Here is a 19,511-nt window from a genome sequence, read left to right on the forward strand (position 1 = left end):
AAGCGTTTTGCAGAAAATAGCGCACTGGGTGTTGCAGATTGAAAATTGCCAGTTTTTCACAGATATGCCATTTCAGTGCCCAATATGTAGTGCCCAGCTTGTGCCAGTGGAGAGACACACCCCATAAATTGTCAAGCGTGTTCTCCAGAGTACAGTAAGGGTATGTGCGCACACTAACTCAAAAACGTCTGAAAATACAGAGCTGTTTTCAAGGGAAAACAACTGAGTTTCAGAAGTTTTTTTTTTAAGCCACTCGTGATTTTTGCTGCGTTTTTTCGGCCATTTTTGGAGCTGGTTTTCAATAGTCAATGAAAAACGGCTCAAGAATTGACATGCACTTTTTTTTCGCGGCCGTTTTTCAAAACGGCTGAGTAAAAAAAAGGACCATCGGAATAGAATGCCGTTTTCCCATTGCAATCAATGGGCAGATGTCTGGAGGCATTCTGCTTCCTATTTTTCGGCTGTTTTTCGCCCGTCTAGGGCCTGAAAAACGTCCAAAAATAGGTACGCTTTGAACCAATCCTTTATGGACAGGCCAGGTTTTTGGGGTATTATAGAAAATTTCTGCGCTCCAGTATTGCCTAATCTTTGACTTCTTCACTATTAGCAGCTCAATGCCCTACAGCAGGGGTCTCAAACTCGACCGGGTAAATAGGCCGCACATAGAAAAAAAGGGGAAGTTAATGTTACTTTCATATTTGATACAATACAAAATTGTTAATCGTTATTTGAATTACTATAACTATACTACATTACTATAACAATACTACATTACTATAACCATACTACATGAATTACTATAACAATACTACATTACTATAATAGCGCTAGGTTTAAACTTAACGGAAATTTGCACGTTTACTCCACGTGCTTATTTTAACAATCCAGTTTAAGTGTCGCTAAATGCAGTCTGACGGCTCAGATGGAAGCGTTTGGCAGACACGAGTATGAAGTTTGGGCAGCCACTTTTTAGATACTACCGCAGGGAACTCGGTTCGATATTCTCGCAGGGCCCTCGGTCGATATGGACACACGCGCACACACATCCTGTAGATAACGCCATTGGGGCTCCCTCTAGGAGTGGAATCCCCAGCCAGAGCGTTGTCGACGCTTAGGTCGGGGATTCCTCTGCTGGAGGAGCCCCTGACGTCTCTGTCCATAGATAATGATGTTGGGATCCTCCTGAACTGGAATGTGATGTCAGTGGCAACCCCAGAGCCTGAGTCCCAGAGCAGAGCGCTAGTATAGGCTCTGCTCTGGAACTCTAGGGAAGACCCTGACATCACTGTCCATATATGATGTCCGGGCCAACCCCAGAGCCAGAGTCCCGGGCAGAGCGATAGCTTTCTTCCTGGGACTCAAAATATTATATGTACCCAAAAATGGTTCCATTAAAAAATTCAACTCCTTTTGCAAAAAACAAGCTCTCATACATCTGACTCTTGGAATGCGACCAATGAAAAAACTAAAGAATGCCTGGTCATTAAAGTCAAATTAGGCGTGGTCATTAACTGGTTCCCGACCGCTGACTGTGTTTTTACGGCCAGCGCTCAGGGTCCTCAAAACCCGAGCCATAGACTTTTTACGGCTCGGGTTTTAACCCCTTCAGGACACAGCCTGTTTTGGCCTTCAGGACGCAGCCAATTTTTTCAAATCTGACATGTTTCACTTTATGTGGTAATAACTTCGGAATGCTTTTACCTATCCAAGCGATTCTGAGATTGTTTTCTCGTGACACATTGGACTTTATGTTACTGGCAAAATTTGCTCGATACATTAAGTATTTAATTGTGAAATACACCAAAATTTAGCGAAAAATTGCAAAAATTAGCATTTTTCTAAATTTATATGTATCTGCTTGTAAGACAGATGGTAATACCACACAAAATTGTTGCTAATTAACATCCCCCATATGTCTACTTTAGATTGGCATTGTTTTTTGAACATCCTTTTATTTTTCTATGACATCACAAGGCTTAGAACTTTAGCAGCAATTTCTCACATTTTCAAGAAAATTTAAAAAGGCTATTTTTACAGGGGCCAGTTCAGTTGTGAAGTGGATTTTAGGGCCTTATATATTAGAAACCCTCGATAAGTCACCCCATTTTAAAAACTTCACCCCTCAAAGTATTCAAAACAGCATTTAGAAAGTTTCTTAACCCTTTAGATGTTTCACAGGAATTAAGGCAACATAGATGTGAAATTTTCAAATTTCTTTATTTTTTTTGCAGAAATTAATTTTTCATCTATTTTTTTTTTGTAACACAAAGTTTTACCAGTGAAACGCAACTCAATATCTATTGCCCAGATTCTGCAGTTTTTAGAAATACCCCACATGTGGCCCTAGTGCACTTATTGACTGCAGCACCAGCCTCAGAAGCAAAGGAGCACCTGGAGGATTTTGGGGCCTCTTTTTTTATTAGAAAATATTTTAGGCTCCATGTCGGGTCTGAAAGGCTCTTGCGGCGCCAAAACAGTGGAAATCCCCCAAAAGTGACCCCATTTCGGAAACTATACCCCTTGAGGATATTATCTAGGGGTATAGTGAGCATTTTGACCCCGCAGGTTTTTTGGAGAAATTATTGGAAGTAGGCAGTGAAAATGAAAATCTACATTCTTTCAAAGAAAATGTAGGTTTAGCTAATTTTTTCTAATTTCCACAAGGGCTAAAAGGAGAAAATGCACCACTACATTTGGAAAGCAATTTCTCCCGAGTAAAACAGTACCCCACATGTGGTAATAAACGGTTGTTTGGACACACAGCAGGGCTTAGAAGGGAAAGAGCGACATTTGGTTTTTGCAGCTCAAATTTAGCAGGAATGGTTTGCGGAGACCACGTCGCATTTGCAAAGCCCCTAAGGGACCAAAACAGTGAAAACACCAAAAAAGTGACTCCATTTAGAAAACTACACCCCTTGAAGAATCCATCTAGGGGTGTAGTGAGCATTTTGAACCCACAGGGGTTTCATAGATTTTATTAGAATTGGGCAGTGAAGATAAAAAAAATACTTTTTTTCCAATAAGATGTAGCTTTAGCTCAAAATTTTTCATTTTCTCAACAAATAAAGGAATAAAAAAAAAACATTTGTAAAGCAACTTCTCTGGAGTACGGCAATACCCCATTTGTGGTCATAAACTGCTGTTTGGGCACACGGCAAGGATCTGAAGAGAAGGAGCGCCATTTGGCTTTTGGAGCACAGATTTTGCTGGATTGGTTTCTTGACACCATGTCACTATTGCAAAGCTCCTAAGGTGGCAGTACAGAGGAAACTCCCCAAAAGTGATTCCATTCACAAAACTACACCCCTTGAGGAATTCATCTAGGGGTGTAGTGAGCATTTTGACCCCACAGGTGTTTCATAGATTTTATTAGAATTGGGCAGTGAAAATTAAAAAAAATCCTTTTTCTTCAATAAGACGTAGTTTTAGCTGAAAATGTTTCATTTTCTCAACAAATAAATGAAAAAAAGCACCACAACACTTGTAAAGCAACTTCTCCTGTGTACGGCAATACCACATATGTGGTCATAAACTGCTGTTTGGGCACACAGTAGGGCTCAGAAGGGAAGGAGCGCCATTTGGCTTTTGGAGTACAGATTTTGCTGGATTGGTTTCTGGGCGCTATGTCGCATTTGCAAAGTCCCTGTGGGACCAAAACAGTGGATCCCCCCCAGAAGTGACCCCATTTTGGAAACTACATCCCTCAAGGTATTCACTTAGGGGTGTAGTGAGCATATTAACACCACAGGTGATTGGCAGAAATTGGTGTGCACTCGATGTTGCAGAGTGAAAATGGGATTTTTTTTTCTATATATATGCCAATATGTGGCGCCCAGCTTGTGCCACTGGAGACACACACCCCAAAAATTGTTAAAAGGGTTCTCCCGGGTATGGCGATGCCATATATGTGGAAGTAAACTGCTGTTTGGGCACACTGTAGGGTTCAGAAGGGAGGTAGCGCCATAGGGCTTTTGGAGTGTGGATTTTGCTTGTAGTAGTCTTGTATTGAGTCTTACTGGTGTTTCCGTTTATAATGTGGGGGTACATGTAAGCCGGGCGGAGTATATAAGGGGCATAGTCAGGTGGTATAATAATGGGGTAAACAAAACAATAAAATAATCCATAGATGTGTGTTACGCTGTGACACAATCATTTCTGCACAGGCCGGTGTCGCACTGATAAACTGTGTCCTTTCTTATCCCCCTTTTGGTCCACACTCCTCACCTTTGCAGTTTGAGGAATTTTGCTGAAAAGTGTTGTCCTGGTATAATACGGGCACCCTCGCTTTCAGCAGATATGTTTGGGCCCTCCCCTTCCTGGTTCCCTAATTTTAGGGGCCTTGATAATTCGCCACTTGAAACAGAAGAAATGTTTCCCTCGGGCCGGCACAACTGCATATTTTTATTTCCTGGCTTATTGGAGCCTTAACTAATTTTATTTTTTCATAGACGTAGTGGTATGAGGGCTGTTTTTTTTGCGGGACGAGCTGTAGCTTTTATTGGTACCATTTTGGGGTACATGCGACTTTTTGATCACGTTATCCTTTTTTTTTTTTTTTGGGAGGCCAGGTGACCAAAAAACAGCAAATCTGACATTATTTTTTTAATTCTTTTTATACAGCGTTCACCATGCGTTATAAATTACACATTACCTTTATTCTGCGGGTCAGTCCGATTCCGGTGATACCTAATTTATAGAACTTTTTTATGTTTTACAACTTTTTGCACAATAAAATAACCTTTGTAAAGAGAATGGATTTTTTCTGTCGCCATGTTGTGAGAGCCATAACGGTTTTAATTTTTTTCGTTGACTGAGCTGTATGACGGCTTATTTTCAGCGAGACGAGTTATAGTTTTTATAGGTACCATTTTTGGGTACATGCGACTTTTTGATCACTTTTTATTTAAATTTTTGGAAGACAAAGTGACCAAAAAAGAGCAATTATGTCAGTATTTTTTAGTTTTTTTACGGCGTTCACTGTGCGGAATAAATAACATAACATTTTTATAGTTCAGGTCGTTACGGTCGCAGCGATACCAAATATGTATGGCTTTATTATTTTTTTCAATAATAAATGACTTGATAAAGGAAAAAGGGCGATTGTGTTTTGTGTTATTATTTGAAACTTTTATTGTATTTTTACAACTTTTATTTTTACTTTTTTTACACTTTTCTTTAGTCCCACTAGGGGACTTGAAGGTCCAACTGTTTGTTTGATGTTCTAATACATTGCACTACCCATGTAGTGCAATGTATTAGAACTTTCAGTTCACTGACAGCAAGCCGATCAGGCTCCGCCTCCGGGCGGGGCCTAATCGGCTAACGTAATGGCAGATAGGAAGCCTTTGTTAGGCTTCCATTTGCCATAGCAATCGCCCCCCCGCAACAATCGGCCCCCGCAATCGCATAGCGGGGTGCCGATGTTGCTATAAGAACTTAAATGCGGCGGTCACTATTGACTGCCGCAATTAAGGGGTTAATCGGTTCGGATCACCGCTGTGATCCGACCCGATGTTTTCCCCCAGTACTAAGGCTGCTAGTAGCAGCCTGTACTGGGAGATGCCGGGCTGCGGGGAGCGTCTGTGTGCTCTGTTAGGAGCACACGTGGATTAACGGGCTGCAGGCACAACGACCAGCTTTGCAACCCGTTAATCTACGTGGGGTGGTCGTGAAGAGGTTAACTTGCTGCACGAGCGATCGCGCAGCTGAATGTTGGGTCTCCGGCTTTCAGTGACTGCGGGGACCCTGAGGAGAGGATAGAAGCAGCTTTCGCTACTTCTGTCTTCTCTGATCACTTGTACACAGCGCTCAATGCGCGCTGTGTATAGAAATAGAGGCAGCGGCCGCGCTGCTGTCTCTATTTCTCCCGGTGTTCGTGACTGGTCATATGATCGCCGGGTGCAGTTACTGACAGACTGCTGCTGGGTCCTACTAGACCCAGCACAGCCCTATTCGTGACAATCGTCACTATGAGAGGGCTGATTTCCCCTGTAACTGGGGCTGCTGTGCAGCTCCAGTTAGGCCTCATGCACACGACCGTGCTCGTAATTACGAGCACGGGTAGCCGGCCGCTTTTGCGAGCCGTGCTGCCATTATAAAGTATAGCAGCACGGCCCGTAAAATGAAAGAATAGAACATGTTCTTTTTTTTTTTTTTAACGGCACGGGCACCTTCCAGTGAGAAAACGGGAAGGTACCCGTAACTAACAGAAGTCTATGGGCCCGTTATTGCGGGTCGTAATTACGACCCGCAATAACGGGTGTTTTTACGGTCGTGTGCATGAGGCCTTACAGTGGAAAAGGTGGTGTGAAAGAAAGAAAATAAATAAATATATATATATATATATGTGTGTGTGTGTTCCCCAAAGGTCTTTTTTGACCTTTTGAGGGACAGACCATAGTAATAAAATAATAGTAAAGTGCAAAAAAAATTAAGAATAAATACACATAAAATACCCACCCCAAAAAAAACGTCGTCCCCCCGCCAATCATTGTTTGTAACGCTAGCGCTGACCCAATTACCCTAATTTAGACATGTAATATATTAAAATTTACGGTAGACAATGACTATCACAAATAAAAGGTCTATTTTAGGGTAAAACTGTCATTACCCCAAAAAATTGCTGATAAGTAATAAAAGCTTATTTTTTTTACTATTTTCAAACTTTAAAGAGGCTCTGTCACCACATTATAAGTGCCCTATCTCCTACATAATCTGATCGGCGCTGGAATGTAGATAACAGCAGTGGCTTTTATTTTGAAAAACGATAATTTTTTAGCAAGTTATGAACAATTTTAGATTTAGTTTCTTAAAGGGAATGTGTTACCAGCAAAACATGTTTTTTTTTTTTTTTTTAGTTAAACAACTAGTGTATAGGTGATTAAACATTGTTCTAATTTTTTTTTTTTTTTTCACGAGTCAGGAAATATTATAAATTGGATTCAATTGGATTCTAGTTTATAATATTTCCCATTGCTGGTCACTAGATGGAGCCATTCCCAAAATTGCAGCATTGCATGTGGTAAAGCAACCACATTGCTTTATGCTGCAAAATCGGGTAAAAAGCCCTCGCTCTAGTGAGCTCTCAGCATCCCCCCCTCCTTTATCCTGGCTAGTTGCGGGAGAAACGAGGGGTTTGAACGGTCTAACCTCCTACACTGTGTGTCGCCATTTTTTGAGCTAACCCACAGTGTAGAAGGTTTACATACAGTAGTAAACACACACTGAAACACAAACATACATAGAAATCCCTTACCTGTGAATAACAAGTGTATGAGGCTGATTAGTCACTGATTGGTCAGCCTCATACACTTCTTTACAACACCCACTTGGTCAAAAGTAAAAACACGCCCAGTTGCCTCTTTAAAGAGGCTCTGTCACCAGATTTTGCAACCCCTATCTGCTATTGCAGCAGATAGGCGCTGCAATGTAGATTACAGTGACGTTTTTATTTAAAAAAAAACGAGCATTTTTGGCCAAGTTATGACCATTTTTGTATTTATGCAAATGAGGCTTGCAAAAGTCCAAGTGGGCGTGTATTATGTGCGTGCATCGGGGCGTTTTTACTATCTGGGCGTTCTGACGAGAAGTATCATCCACTTCTCTTCAGAACGCCCAGCTTCTGGCAGTGCAGACACACAGCGTGTTCTCGAGAGATCACGCTGTGACGTCACTCACATGTCCTGCATCGTGTCGGACGAGCGAGGACACATCGGCACCAGAGGCTACAGTTGATTCTGCAGCAGCATCGGCGTTTGCAGGTAAGTCGATGTAGCTACTTACCTGCAAACGCTGATGCTGCTGCAGAATCAACTGTAGCCTCTGGTGCCGATGTGGCCGACACGATGCAGGACCTGTGAGTGACGACACAGCGTGATCTCTGGAGAACACGGCTGTGTCTGCACTGCCAGAAGCTGGGCGTTGTGAAGAGAAGTGGATGATACTTCTAGTCAGAACGCCCAGCTAGTAAAAGAAGTAAAAACGCCCCGATGTACGCACATAATACACGCCCAGTTGGACTTATACTTTAAACACGCCCACTTGGACTTTTGCAAGCCTCATTTGCATAAATACAAAAATGGTTATAACTTGGCCAAAAATGCTCGTTTTTTAAAAATAAAAACGTTACTGTAATCTACATTGCAGCGCCGATCTGCTGCAATAGCAGATAGGGGTTGCAAAATCTGGTGACAGAGCCTCTTTAAGAATAAAAATTCTAAAATAGCAAAAAGGAGGTGTATAAAAACAATAAAAAAAGAAACCTGCATTGTCTACGGTACAAACATTGCAAAAATAACGTCGGTAGCCCAACAAATAAAAAAGTTATAGCCATTTAACTAACGCGTGCTAAAAAGGGCTAAATGGTGTCTGGTCCTGAATGCTCAAAATAGCCCGGTCCTGAAATGGTTAAAGTGGTTTTCCGAGATATTTTTAAAAAATTGTCATTGTAGGAGGGATGCAAAGACAAAAAAAAGTGCCATTATTTACCTCACAGATCCCTGTCGTCCCAGCGCCACCACTCTGTTCCTCCCTGCCTCTGGTCATTAACAGCGATGAAGGAACAGAAGCGACAGGGATCCGTGACGTAAGAAGTGTTTTGGGTTTGTTTGGTGTTTTTTTTAAAACCCCTCCTACATTGGCCAATATTTTAAATAACACTCAAAACCCCTTTAACCCCTTAATGACCGGGCCATTTTGCACGTTAATGACCAAGGATTATTTTTTGTTTTTTCACGGTCGCATTCCAAGAGTCGTAACTCTTTTTTTTATTCCGTCGACATAGCCGTATAAGGGCTTGTTTTTTGCGGGACGAGTTGTATTTTGTAATTGTACCATTTTTAGATGCTTATAATATATTGATTAACTTTTATTAACTTTATTTTAGGAGAGAATTGAAAATAAGCAGCTATTCCAGCATTAATTTTCACGTTATAAATTTACGCCGTTTACTATGCAGCGTAAATACCATGTTAACTTTATTCTATGGGTCGGCATGATTACGGGGATACCAAATATGTAAAGGTTTTATATGTTTTTTCTACGTTTGCACAATAAAAACCCTTTTAGAAAAAAATTACTTGTTTTTGCATCGCCGCATTCCGAGAGCCGTAACGTTTTTATTTTTCCGTCAATGTGGCCGTATGTGGGCTTGATTTTTGCGGGACAATGTGTAGTTTTTATTATTACTATTTTGGGGTACATAGGACTTATAGATTAACTTTTATTTTATTTTTTATGGGGGTAATGGGAGAAAAAAAGAGTATTTTGACGTTGTTTTTTGCGTTTTCTTTGGACGCCGTTCATCCGGCGGTTTAATTAATGTGTTCATTTTATTGGTCAAGTTGTTACGATCGCGGGGATACCATATATGTGTATGTGATTTTGTTTTGACAGTTTTACTAAATAAAACCACTTTTTGGGCCAAAAAAGTAGTTTTATTTGACTTTGACTGTAATTATTTTATTTTTTTTTCACAAACTTTATTTAACTGTTTTACATTTTTTTCTTAGTCCCACCAGGGGACTTCACTATGCGATCTATTGATCGCATATATAATGCTTTGGTATACTTCGTATACCAAAGCATTATTGCCTGTCAGTGTAAAACTGACAGGCAACCTGTTAGGTCATGCCTCCGGCATCGCCTAACAGGCAGATGCTGAAGGCAGACCTGGGGGTCTTTGTTAGACCCCCGGCTGTCATGGAAACCCGACGGCGACCTGCGATTTGTTTGCGGGGGCGCCGATCGGGTGACAGAGGGAGCTCCCCCCTGTCAAACACATTAAATGCCACTGTCACTATTGACAGCGGCATTTAATGGGTTAAACTGCCGGAATCGGCGCGCGCTTCGATTCCGGCAGTTGCAGCAGGAGCCAGGCTGAGTATAACAGCCGTGCTACTGCTGCTGTTCGCGTGGGTACAGTCTCAGTACCCGCGCCATCACAGGACGGATATATCCGTCCTCCTGCGCGAACTAGCAGCTGCTGAGGACGGATATATCCGTCCTTCGGCGTTAAGGAGTTAAGACTGCTTTTAACCAAGCCCACTTCTTTAGACACTCTCTTTTTTTCAAAACTGAGTGAGGTGTAAAAAATGCCTTAAAGAGGCTCTGTCACCAGATTTTGCAACCCCTATCTGCTATTGCAGCAGATAGGCGCTGCAATGTAGATTACAGTAACGTTTTTATTTTTAAAAAACGAGCATTTTTGGCCAAGTTATGACCATTTTTGTAGTTATGCAAATGAGGCTTGCAAAAGTCCAAGTGGGTGTGTTTAAAAGTAAAAGTCCAAGTGGGCGTGTATTATGTGCGTACATCGGGGCGTTTTTAATACTTTTACTAGCTGGGCGCTCTGAAGAGAAGTAACATCCTCTTCTCTTCAGAACGCCCAGCTTCTGGCAGTGCAGATCTGTGACGTCACTCACAGGTCCTGCATCGTGACGGCCACATCGGCACCAGAGGCTACAGTTGATTCTGCAGCAGCCTCGGCGTTAGCAGGTAAGTCGATCTTACCTGCAAACGCCGATGTGGCCGTCACGATGCAGGACCTGTGAGTGACGTCACAGATCTGCACTGCCAGAAGCTGGGCGTTCTGAAGAGAAGAGGATGTTACTTCTCTTCAGAGCGCCCAGCTAGTAAAAGTATTAAAAACGCCCCGATGTACGCACATAATACACGCCCACTTGGACTTTTACTTTTAAACACACCCACTTGGACTTTTGCAAGCCTCATTTGCATAACTACAAAAATGGTCATAACTTGGCCAAAAATGCTCGTTTTTTAAAAATAAAAACGTTACTGTAATCTACATTGCAGCGCCGATCTGCTGCAATAGCAGATAGGGGTTGCAAAATCTGGTGACAGAGCCTCTTTAAACACATAATAAATTGAGCACACGTATATATGCCACTCTTGGCTCTTTTTGTGTGTGATTTCTGGTGCATTTTGCTTTATTGAATATAATCACAAATAATGTATCCGAACTGCTAATGTTAGTCAATTTGGTTATACTTTAGGTCTCTGTAATTTTCTGTGATGTCGATTTATTGATTCATTTTTGATATGCTGAGCTGGTGGTTCCTGCAATATGTAATATATGATGACATTTTCTTGTACTAGAATGAAGAAGAAGCTGGGACAAGTGCTGTAAGCTCAGAAAGTTTCAGAACCTTGAAGCAACAAGAAGAAGTTTTTAGAAACCTAGATGCTCAGTACGAAATGGCAAGATCACAGACCCATACACAAAGGGGCGTAGGCTTGGGCTTTTCATCGATGCGAGGGATGGATGCAGTCTAGAAGAAAGGGATTCTCCACTTTTTGGAACCTTTTCAAAAGTTCATCTTGTAACCAAAAAGCTAGACTTCTAGCTTGCATGGATGTTGCATTGACTTTAACTTATTAAAAAGCAAAAACAAAAAAAAAAACCTTTTGTAAATATCCGTGATATTGGTCTTAGTGATATCAGATTTTGTTTTCATGAAAAGACCGTAGGAGGTTATTAGTTTTTACTATTTGGACATGTAAATGAACATAAAGTTTTGTTCATTTAATATTTCCTGCTTTGTGTACATTTAGCAAACAAAACATTTTGTGCCAGAAGAATTCTGGTTGTCGATAAAGATGGTTAATACTGTGTTTTAGGTAAGTTTACATTTTGCTTAGATGTTTTCTGTCGGATAGCACATGTTCCAATACACTTCTTTTTTTTCCTCTACACTTGTATATTTAGACAGAAAAAGGCCTTCATAAGAGCTGTGTCATACATATATATATATATATATATATATATATATATATATATATATATATTCCACACGCACACACACCCCCTCTCCTCGTGTTTTAGGTTAAAGAGGCTCTGTCACCAGATTCTCAAATCCCTATCTCCTATTGCATGTGATCGGCGCTGCAATGTAGATAACCGTAACGTTTTTTTTAAAACGTTCATTTTTGGCTAAGTTATGAGCTATTTTATGTATATATGCAAATGAGCTTTGAAATGGACAACTGGGCGTGTTTTTTTTCGTATGTCCAACTGGGCATGTATTGTGTTTTTAACTGAGCGTGTTTACGTGTATGACGCTGACCAATCAGTGACCAGTCAGCATCATACACTCCTCTCCATTCATTTACACAGCACATAGTGTTCTTACTATAACGATGTGCAGCCACATACACAAATGTCCTGATAATGAATACACATGACCTCCAGCCTGGATTTCATGTGTATTCATTATCAGGACACTTGTGTATGTGGCTGCACATCGTTATAGTAAGAACACTATGTGCTGTGTAAATGAATGGAGAGGAGTGCATGATGCTGATTGGTCACGGATTCGTCAGCATCATACACTTCTATTCACAACGCCCAGTTAGTAAAACAAGTAAACACGCCCAGTTAAAAACAATACACGCCCAGTTGGACAGACGAATAAAAACACGCCCAGTTGTCCATTTCAAAGCTCATTTGCATATATATAAAATAGCTCAGAACTTGGCCAAAAATGAACGTTTAAAAAAAACAAAACGTTACTGTTATCTACATTGCAGCGCTGATCACATGCAATAGGAGATAGGGATTTGAGAATCTGGTGACAGAGCCTCTTTAATGCTGTTTAGTTAACCAAGGCCATTGTTTGTGACGGTGCTTGTCACTAATTTAAATGATTTAAAGAGGCTCTGTCACCAGATTTTGCAACCCCTATCTCCTATTGCAGCAGATCGGCGCTGCAATGTAGATTACAGTAACGTTTTTATTTTTAAAAAACGAGCATTTTTGGCCAAGTTATGACCATTTTTGTAGTTATGCAAATGAGGCTTGCAAAAGTCCAACTGGGCGTGTTTAAAAGTAAAAGTCCAAGTGGGTGTGTTTAAAAGTAAAAGTCCAAGTCGGCGTGTATTATGTGCGTACATCGGGGCGTTTTTAATACTTTTACTAGCTGGGCGTTCTGAAGAGAAGTGGATGATACTTCTCATCAGAACGCCCAGCTTCTGGCAGTGCAGACAGCGTGTTCTCGAGAGATCACGCTGTGTCGTCACTCACAGGTCCTGCATCGTGTCAGACGAGCGAGGACACATCGGCACCAGAGGCTACAGTTGATTCTGCAGCAGCATCAGCGTTTGCAGGTAAGTAGCTACATCGACTTACCTGCAAACGCTGATGCTGCTGCAGAATCAACTGTAGCCTCTGGTGCCGATGTGGCCGTCACGATGCAGGACCTGTGAGTGACGTCACAGATCTGCACTGTCAGAAGCTGGGCGTTCTGAAGAGAAGTGGATGATACTTCTCATTAGAACGCCCAGCTAGTAAAAGTATTAAAAACGCCCCGATGTACGCACATAATACACGCCCACTTGGACTTTTGCAAGCCTCATTTGCATAAATACAAAAATGGTCATAACTTGGCCAAAAATGCTCGTTTTTTTTAAATAAAAACGTTACTGTAATCTACATTGCAGCGCCTATCTGCTGCAATAGCAGATAGGGGTTGCAAAATCTGGTGACAGAGCCTCTTTAAGCCCATGCAATCCGTTCTATTGCTTGTATATTCTACTCTATAAACAAGTAAAATAAGAGTGTTGCAGAATAAACAAACATATCAATATGCGTTGGTTTTTTTTTCTGTGTACTATGTATATGTAACTGATGACTACGATTTAGATTCAACAAACTGAAATTTGTGCATACTTACAATACACATTTTCTTCTACGTTTATTGAATTTTGAATGTTTAACCCCTTCAGAACTGAGCCTGTTTTGGCCTTAGAGGCTCTGTCACCAGATTATAAGTGCCCTATCTCCTACCTAACCTGATCGGCGCTGTAATTGGAGAAGTGGTTTTTATTTTGAAAAACTAATTTTTGAGCAAGATATGAACAATTTTAGATTTATGATTAGTTTCTTAATGCCCAACTGGGCGATTTTTAACTTTTGACCAAGTGGTCGTTGTAAAGAGAAGTGTATGACCAATCAGCGTCATACACTTCTCTCCAGTCATGTCAATTTGTACTCCCAGCACAGCGTGCTCTCGCGAGATCACGCTGTGCTGTCACATACACCCACATTAACTTTACTGAAGTGTCTTGACAGTAAATAGTATGGCTACACCGCCCACTTGGTCAAAAGTTAAAAAATGCCCAGTTTGGCATTAAGAAACTAATTAGCATAAATCTAAAATTATTCATAACTTGCTCAAAAATTATCGTTCAAAATAAAAACCACTTATCTACATTACAGCGCCGATCAGATTAGGTAAGGGATAGGGCACTTATCTGGTGACAGAGCCTCCTTAAAGAGGCTCTGTCACCAGATTTTGCAACCCCTATCTCCTATTGCAGCAGATCGGCGCTGCAATGTAGATAAGAGTAACGTTTTTTGTTTTTTTTTTTAAAACGAGCATTTTTTGACAACTTATGACCATTTTTATATTTATGTAAATGAGGCTTTCTAAAGTACAACTGGGTGTGTATTGTGTTCGTTACATCGGGGCGTTTTTACTTCTTTTACTAGCTGGGCGTTGTGTATAGAAGTATCATCCACTTCTCTTCACAACGCCCAGCTTCTGGCAGTGCATACACACAGCGTGTTCTAGAGAGATCACGCTGTGACGTCACTCACTTCCTGCCCCAGGTCCTGCATCGTGTCGGACGAGCGAGGACACATCGGCACCAGAGGCTACAGTTGATTCTGCAGCAGCATCAGCGTTTGCAGGTAAGTAGTTACATCGACTTACCTGCAAACGCTGATGCTGCTGCAGAATCAACTGTAGCCTCTGGTGCCTCTGTGTCCTCGCTCGTCCGACACGATGCAGGAAGTGAGTGACGTCACAGCGTGATCTCTCGAGAACACGCTGTGTGTCTGCACTGCCAGAAGCTGGGCGTTGTGAAGAGAAGTGGATGATACTTCTATACACAACGCCCAGCTAGTAAAAGAAGTAAAAACACCCAGATGTAACACACATAATACACGCCCAGTTGTACTTTAGAAAGCCTTATTTGCATAAATATGAAAATGGTCATAACTTGGCCAAAAATGCTCGTTTTTAAAAAAAAACAAAAAACGTTACTCTTATCTCCATTGCAGCGCCGATCTGCTGCAATAGGAGATAGGGGTTGCAAAATCTGGTGACAGAGCCTCTTTACGGACGAAGCCGAATTATTCAAATCTGACGTGTTACTAGGGCTGGGCAATTATGATCAAAATCATGATCAAAATCATGATTAAATGAACATGTAACCTCCGATTATGAGTATTTAGACCACACCCCACTATGCATGCCAAGCCCCTATTTGCATGCTACGCTTTTGAATTAATATTTATCCCCTGAGCCTGCTGTATACAGACGGTTTGGAGCTAGGGGGTATACATACAGCATATATATTATACAGCAGGTAGGCTCAGGGGGTATATATTCTATACAGTAGTATACCATTCCACTAACACTTGGCTGAACCATATCAAAGTCAGGCTCTTCCTGACTGTGTTCTTAATCTTTGAAGTCCTTCTACCAAGCTTCTTTTCAGCATCAAGAAAAGTACACAAACCTTATTAAATAGAAGCAATTTATAAGCAGAATCACAGGCCTGTTTCACATGCTGTATGTTGCCAGAGGTAGGTCTGACCGTGCTCCGTGTGCAATGTCAGATGCCTCCCTGTGCCGTTGGTCCCCATAGTTTGTGCTTTGCGCCGGCAGCTTCCTCTCTGATGCGGTCGTCAGCCACAAAGCAGAAAGTATGTGGACGGTCCGGGGAGGATGAGCGGCGACGGCTGAACAAAACAAAGTGGACTAGCTGTAAATAGTGCAGCGACTGTACTGTGCGCTGCTCGTGTGGAGGGTGGGGGACCACTCTTGGCTCAGACTGGGCTCACCAGCTGCTTTGGTGGGTCTGCTTGTGCCTCCGCAGCCAGCCTGAACATGCTGTAAATGATCCCTGCATTCCAGGCATGCGAAGAGGATCTCGAATATCTGCGCTGATTTTCGGTTTCTATTATTTTTCAATTAATTGCCCAGCCCTACGTGTTACGTTATGTGGTAATAATATCTTGGAAATGCTTTTACCTATCCAAATGATTCTGAGATTGTTTTCTCGTGACATATTGTACAGCAACATTTTGAGAAAATTTGGAAATATTTGCATTTTTCTAAATTTAAATGTATCTGTTTGTAAAACAGATAGTAATACCACATAAAATAGTTACCAGCTTACGTTTCCCATATGTCTACTTTGTTTGCATAGTTTTTTTGAACGTCCTTTTATTTTTCTAGGATGTTACAAGGCTTAGAAATTTAGAAGCCATTTCCCACATATTCAAAAGGCTGTTCAGTTCTAAAGGGACACCGAGGGACTTATATATTAGAACACAAATCACCCCACTTTAAAAACTGCACCCCTCAAAGTATTCAAAACCGCATTCAGAAAGTCTCTTAACCCTTTAGGAGTTTCACAGGAAAAGCAAAGTAGAGGTGAAATTCTTTTTTTTTTTTTTTTGCTGAAGTTTTTTTCTGTAACAAAGTTTTATCCGAGAAATGCAACGCAATATGTTTTGCCCAGATTCTGTAGTTTTTAGAAATATCCCACATATGACTAGTGTGTTAATGGACGGAAGCACAGGCCTCCGAAGCAAAAGAGCACCTAGTGGATTTTGGGGCCTCCTTTGTTTAGAATGTTTTAGGCACCTTGTCAGGTTTGAAGAGGTCTTGTGGTGCCAAAACAGTGGAAGCCCCCCAAAAGTGATCCCATTTTGAAACTATACCCCAATGAATTTATCTAGTGGCTTAGTTCGCATCTTGACCCCACAGGTTTTTTGCTAAATTTATTGGAATAAGTCTGTAAAAATGAAAGTTTTTACTTTTTTTAAAAAATCATTTATATTTTTACAAGGAATAAAGAATAAAAGCACCCCAAAAAATTGTAAAGTAATTTCTCCAAATTACAGCAATACCCCATATGTGGTAAGCAACTGCTGTTTGGACCCACAGCAGGGCTCAGAAGGGAAGGAGTGCCTTTTGGAGTGCAGATTTTGCTGGAATGGTTTTTGGTGCCATGTCGCTTTTGCAACGCCCTGGAGGGACCAAAACAGTGCAAAATTCCCCAAAAGTTAAACCATTTTGGAAACTACAACCCTCAAGAATTTTTTCATGGGGTATAATTAGCATTTTGGCCCCACAGGTTTTTTGCTGAATTTAGTGTAATTAGGCCATGAAAATGAATATAAAATATTTTTTTTTCCACTAAAGTGTCCAATTCTTTTCATTTTCACAAAGGATAAAGAAGAAAAAGCACCCCAACATTGGTAAAGCAATTTCTCCCGAGTATGGTAATATTGAAAAAGAAAAAATGATCCAGGAATATAGCTAGGCACTCTTGGGTTGGATAAAATTCAACATAATATTTTATTTATAAATCCAGATAATACCGGCAATATTAATTTATACAACAACAATTTAAAATAAAGAAAAATAATATTTTTCTCCTGGCCAGGAAAAGAGACATATAATAGCACCTCTATGCATCTATAATATCACCTCATGAGTATGCAACACATCATATATGCATGGAACAAATTTGAGAAGATAACAATTTTCAAAGCAATATCGCTGGGTTATGTTCACACTTGCGGTTTTCAACCATATATGTTGTTTTTATCACAAAGTGGCCAGAGTTCCTATGTAGAGTGGTTGGTAATGGTGTTTTGAAGAAATTCTTTTTATAAGAAATATAAATCTCAAAAATAGGAAGATAGTCCCGTGTGTTAAGGGGATATAATTTGCAGCGTATTTTTTTTCCCCCTCTCATAAGCGCATCCTTGATTTTTATGTAAATCTTATGGTGATAGGTAGTCTTTTCACAGACCTTTGGGGTCAATGTGTAGCCCTCGTAATCTTGAGCTTTAAAGGTTTTTACCTTGAACAGCCAGCGAGTGCCAGGAATCCTTGCATGGAGGCAGTCGGTCGAATAGATGGAAAGTCAATATCTTCACAAAAGGCAAAATTCACCTGTATGGCCATACATTTCATTTAAGCCTCCAAATATCCATCATCATATCAATTGAAGCTCTCCTCCTTCGGTCTCCGCGGGCATTCGCCACTGCACTCCGAGAGACACGGACCCGACAAGGCAGGATCACACGCTGCAGCCAGGTAAGTTTAAAATTCTATAGTATGTCTCCTTCCACGTGGTATCTCCAATACTGGACAGGAATTCACAGTGCAGGGTTTAGACGTCACTACCCGCCCTGTCTGATTAAGACAGCTGACGCGTTTCATTCCAGTACGGGATTTCTTCAGAGCCGTTTGACAGATGCTGCCAAACATGATACCTTTATAGTATCCCAAAGTTCATTCATTGGTTCCATGGTTGTAAAAGTAATCTTCCATGGGGATAATCCAAGAAACGTTATAGGAATCATATGTAGAACTTTCATAAAATACAACGATCAATTTCAATAGAAAACAGAGGCATTTTTATGGTCAAGTAAGCAGTTCATATGTCCATTAGTTTATATATATATATATATATATATATATATATATATATATATATAGAATATATTCAGTGTTCTCATATGGAGGGCAATCAGTATTGCATCTCCAAACAATTTTAACAATAATACCAATTTGAGTATAAATCCTCCATAAGAGTATTACTACTACCTAGGTTTAATTATCAATATTAATTTATCCATGAATATAATTAGCCAAAATTGCTATTATTTAAACCTTATGGCGGAATTATGGAGAGATACGTTTTTTAACATTAAATCCCTTGCTACGCAGTTTATGTCATTATGCTATACCATAAACTATATGCAAATAAAATTAGCTAAATTAGTCAGTATTTCAAAGCTGAACAGATAATTTGTCCAATTTACAGCTATCTTTATATATATATGGAATTCATAACATATTTCCGGGGAAGCAGGGAGAAAGGGCCCACACCTATTAAGGCATCAGGACCTGAGTCCCCACTAAACCCAGGAAATGTTCTAATACAATGATCCATTAATATAGTAGCAGGATCCTATAGGAACAATTTTACCACTAAATCTCGTGACCGTTTTTTTACATATATAGCTGTTACTCATAAGAGGAGCCGCCACGGAACCCCAGGGGGGGCAGGGAGAGGGATCACATGCCCAAGGGGGCAATAGATCCCTAGTCCCCACCACCCATAGCGAACCTATAGGCAACCCCTCCCGCTACAAAGGATTGCAAGGGATGGATAGTATATTAATTTATTCCATTCACCCAATTGGTTGAATATTTTATATTGAGAGAAACACTACTCATATTCATTCTACAAAGAACAGGTCCCCATATATAAACGAAATGGGACATCCAGACCAGAGGCACACCGTTGACGTTAATGTCCGATTCCAAGCAAAATTTTAAAACCTATGGATTTCACATTTAATTTTAATATAGAGCTCTCAAAAGAGTATATATATATATATTTGTATTATTTGCTAATGCTATATAGCTCGAAGAATACAGAAAACTGAAGGGGGAGCGCCG

The 19,511-nt window shown here is 40.6% G+C and overlaps 1 protein-coding gene across 3 annotated transcripts in view; it reads left to right on the forward strand.

Annotated features, from left to right (window-relative positions):
• RSRC2 (arginine and serine rich coiled-coil 2) overlaps positions 1-12,109 on the forward strand; it is a 54,818-nt gene extending 42,709 nt beyond the window's left edge. For 2 of the 3 annotated variants that reach the window (XM_075834113.1, XM_075834120.1), the window contains one exon: positions 11,116-12,109. In XM_075834113.1, the coding sequence (XP_075690228.1) occupies positions 11,116-11,292 (177 nt within the window). In that variant the 3' untranslated portion in view covers positions 11,293-12,109. The remainder of the gene's footprint in view (positions 1-11,115) is intronic. The other variant, XM_075834128.1, reaches the window with a different exon arrangement.
• Positions 12,110-19,511: the final 7,402 nt, after the last annotated feature.

Source organism: Rhinoderma darwinii, chromosome 1 (genome assembly GCF_050947455.1).
Source record: "Rhinoderma darwinii isolate aRhiDar2 chromosome 1, aRhiDar2.hap1, whole genome shotgun sequence".
NCBI classification, from domain to species: Eukaryota; Metazoa; Chordata; class Amphibia; order Anura; family Rhinodermatidae; genus Rhinoderma; species Rhinoderma darwinii.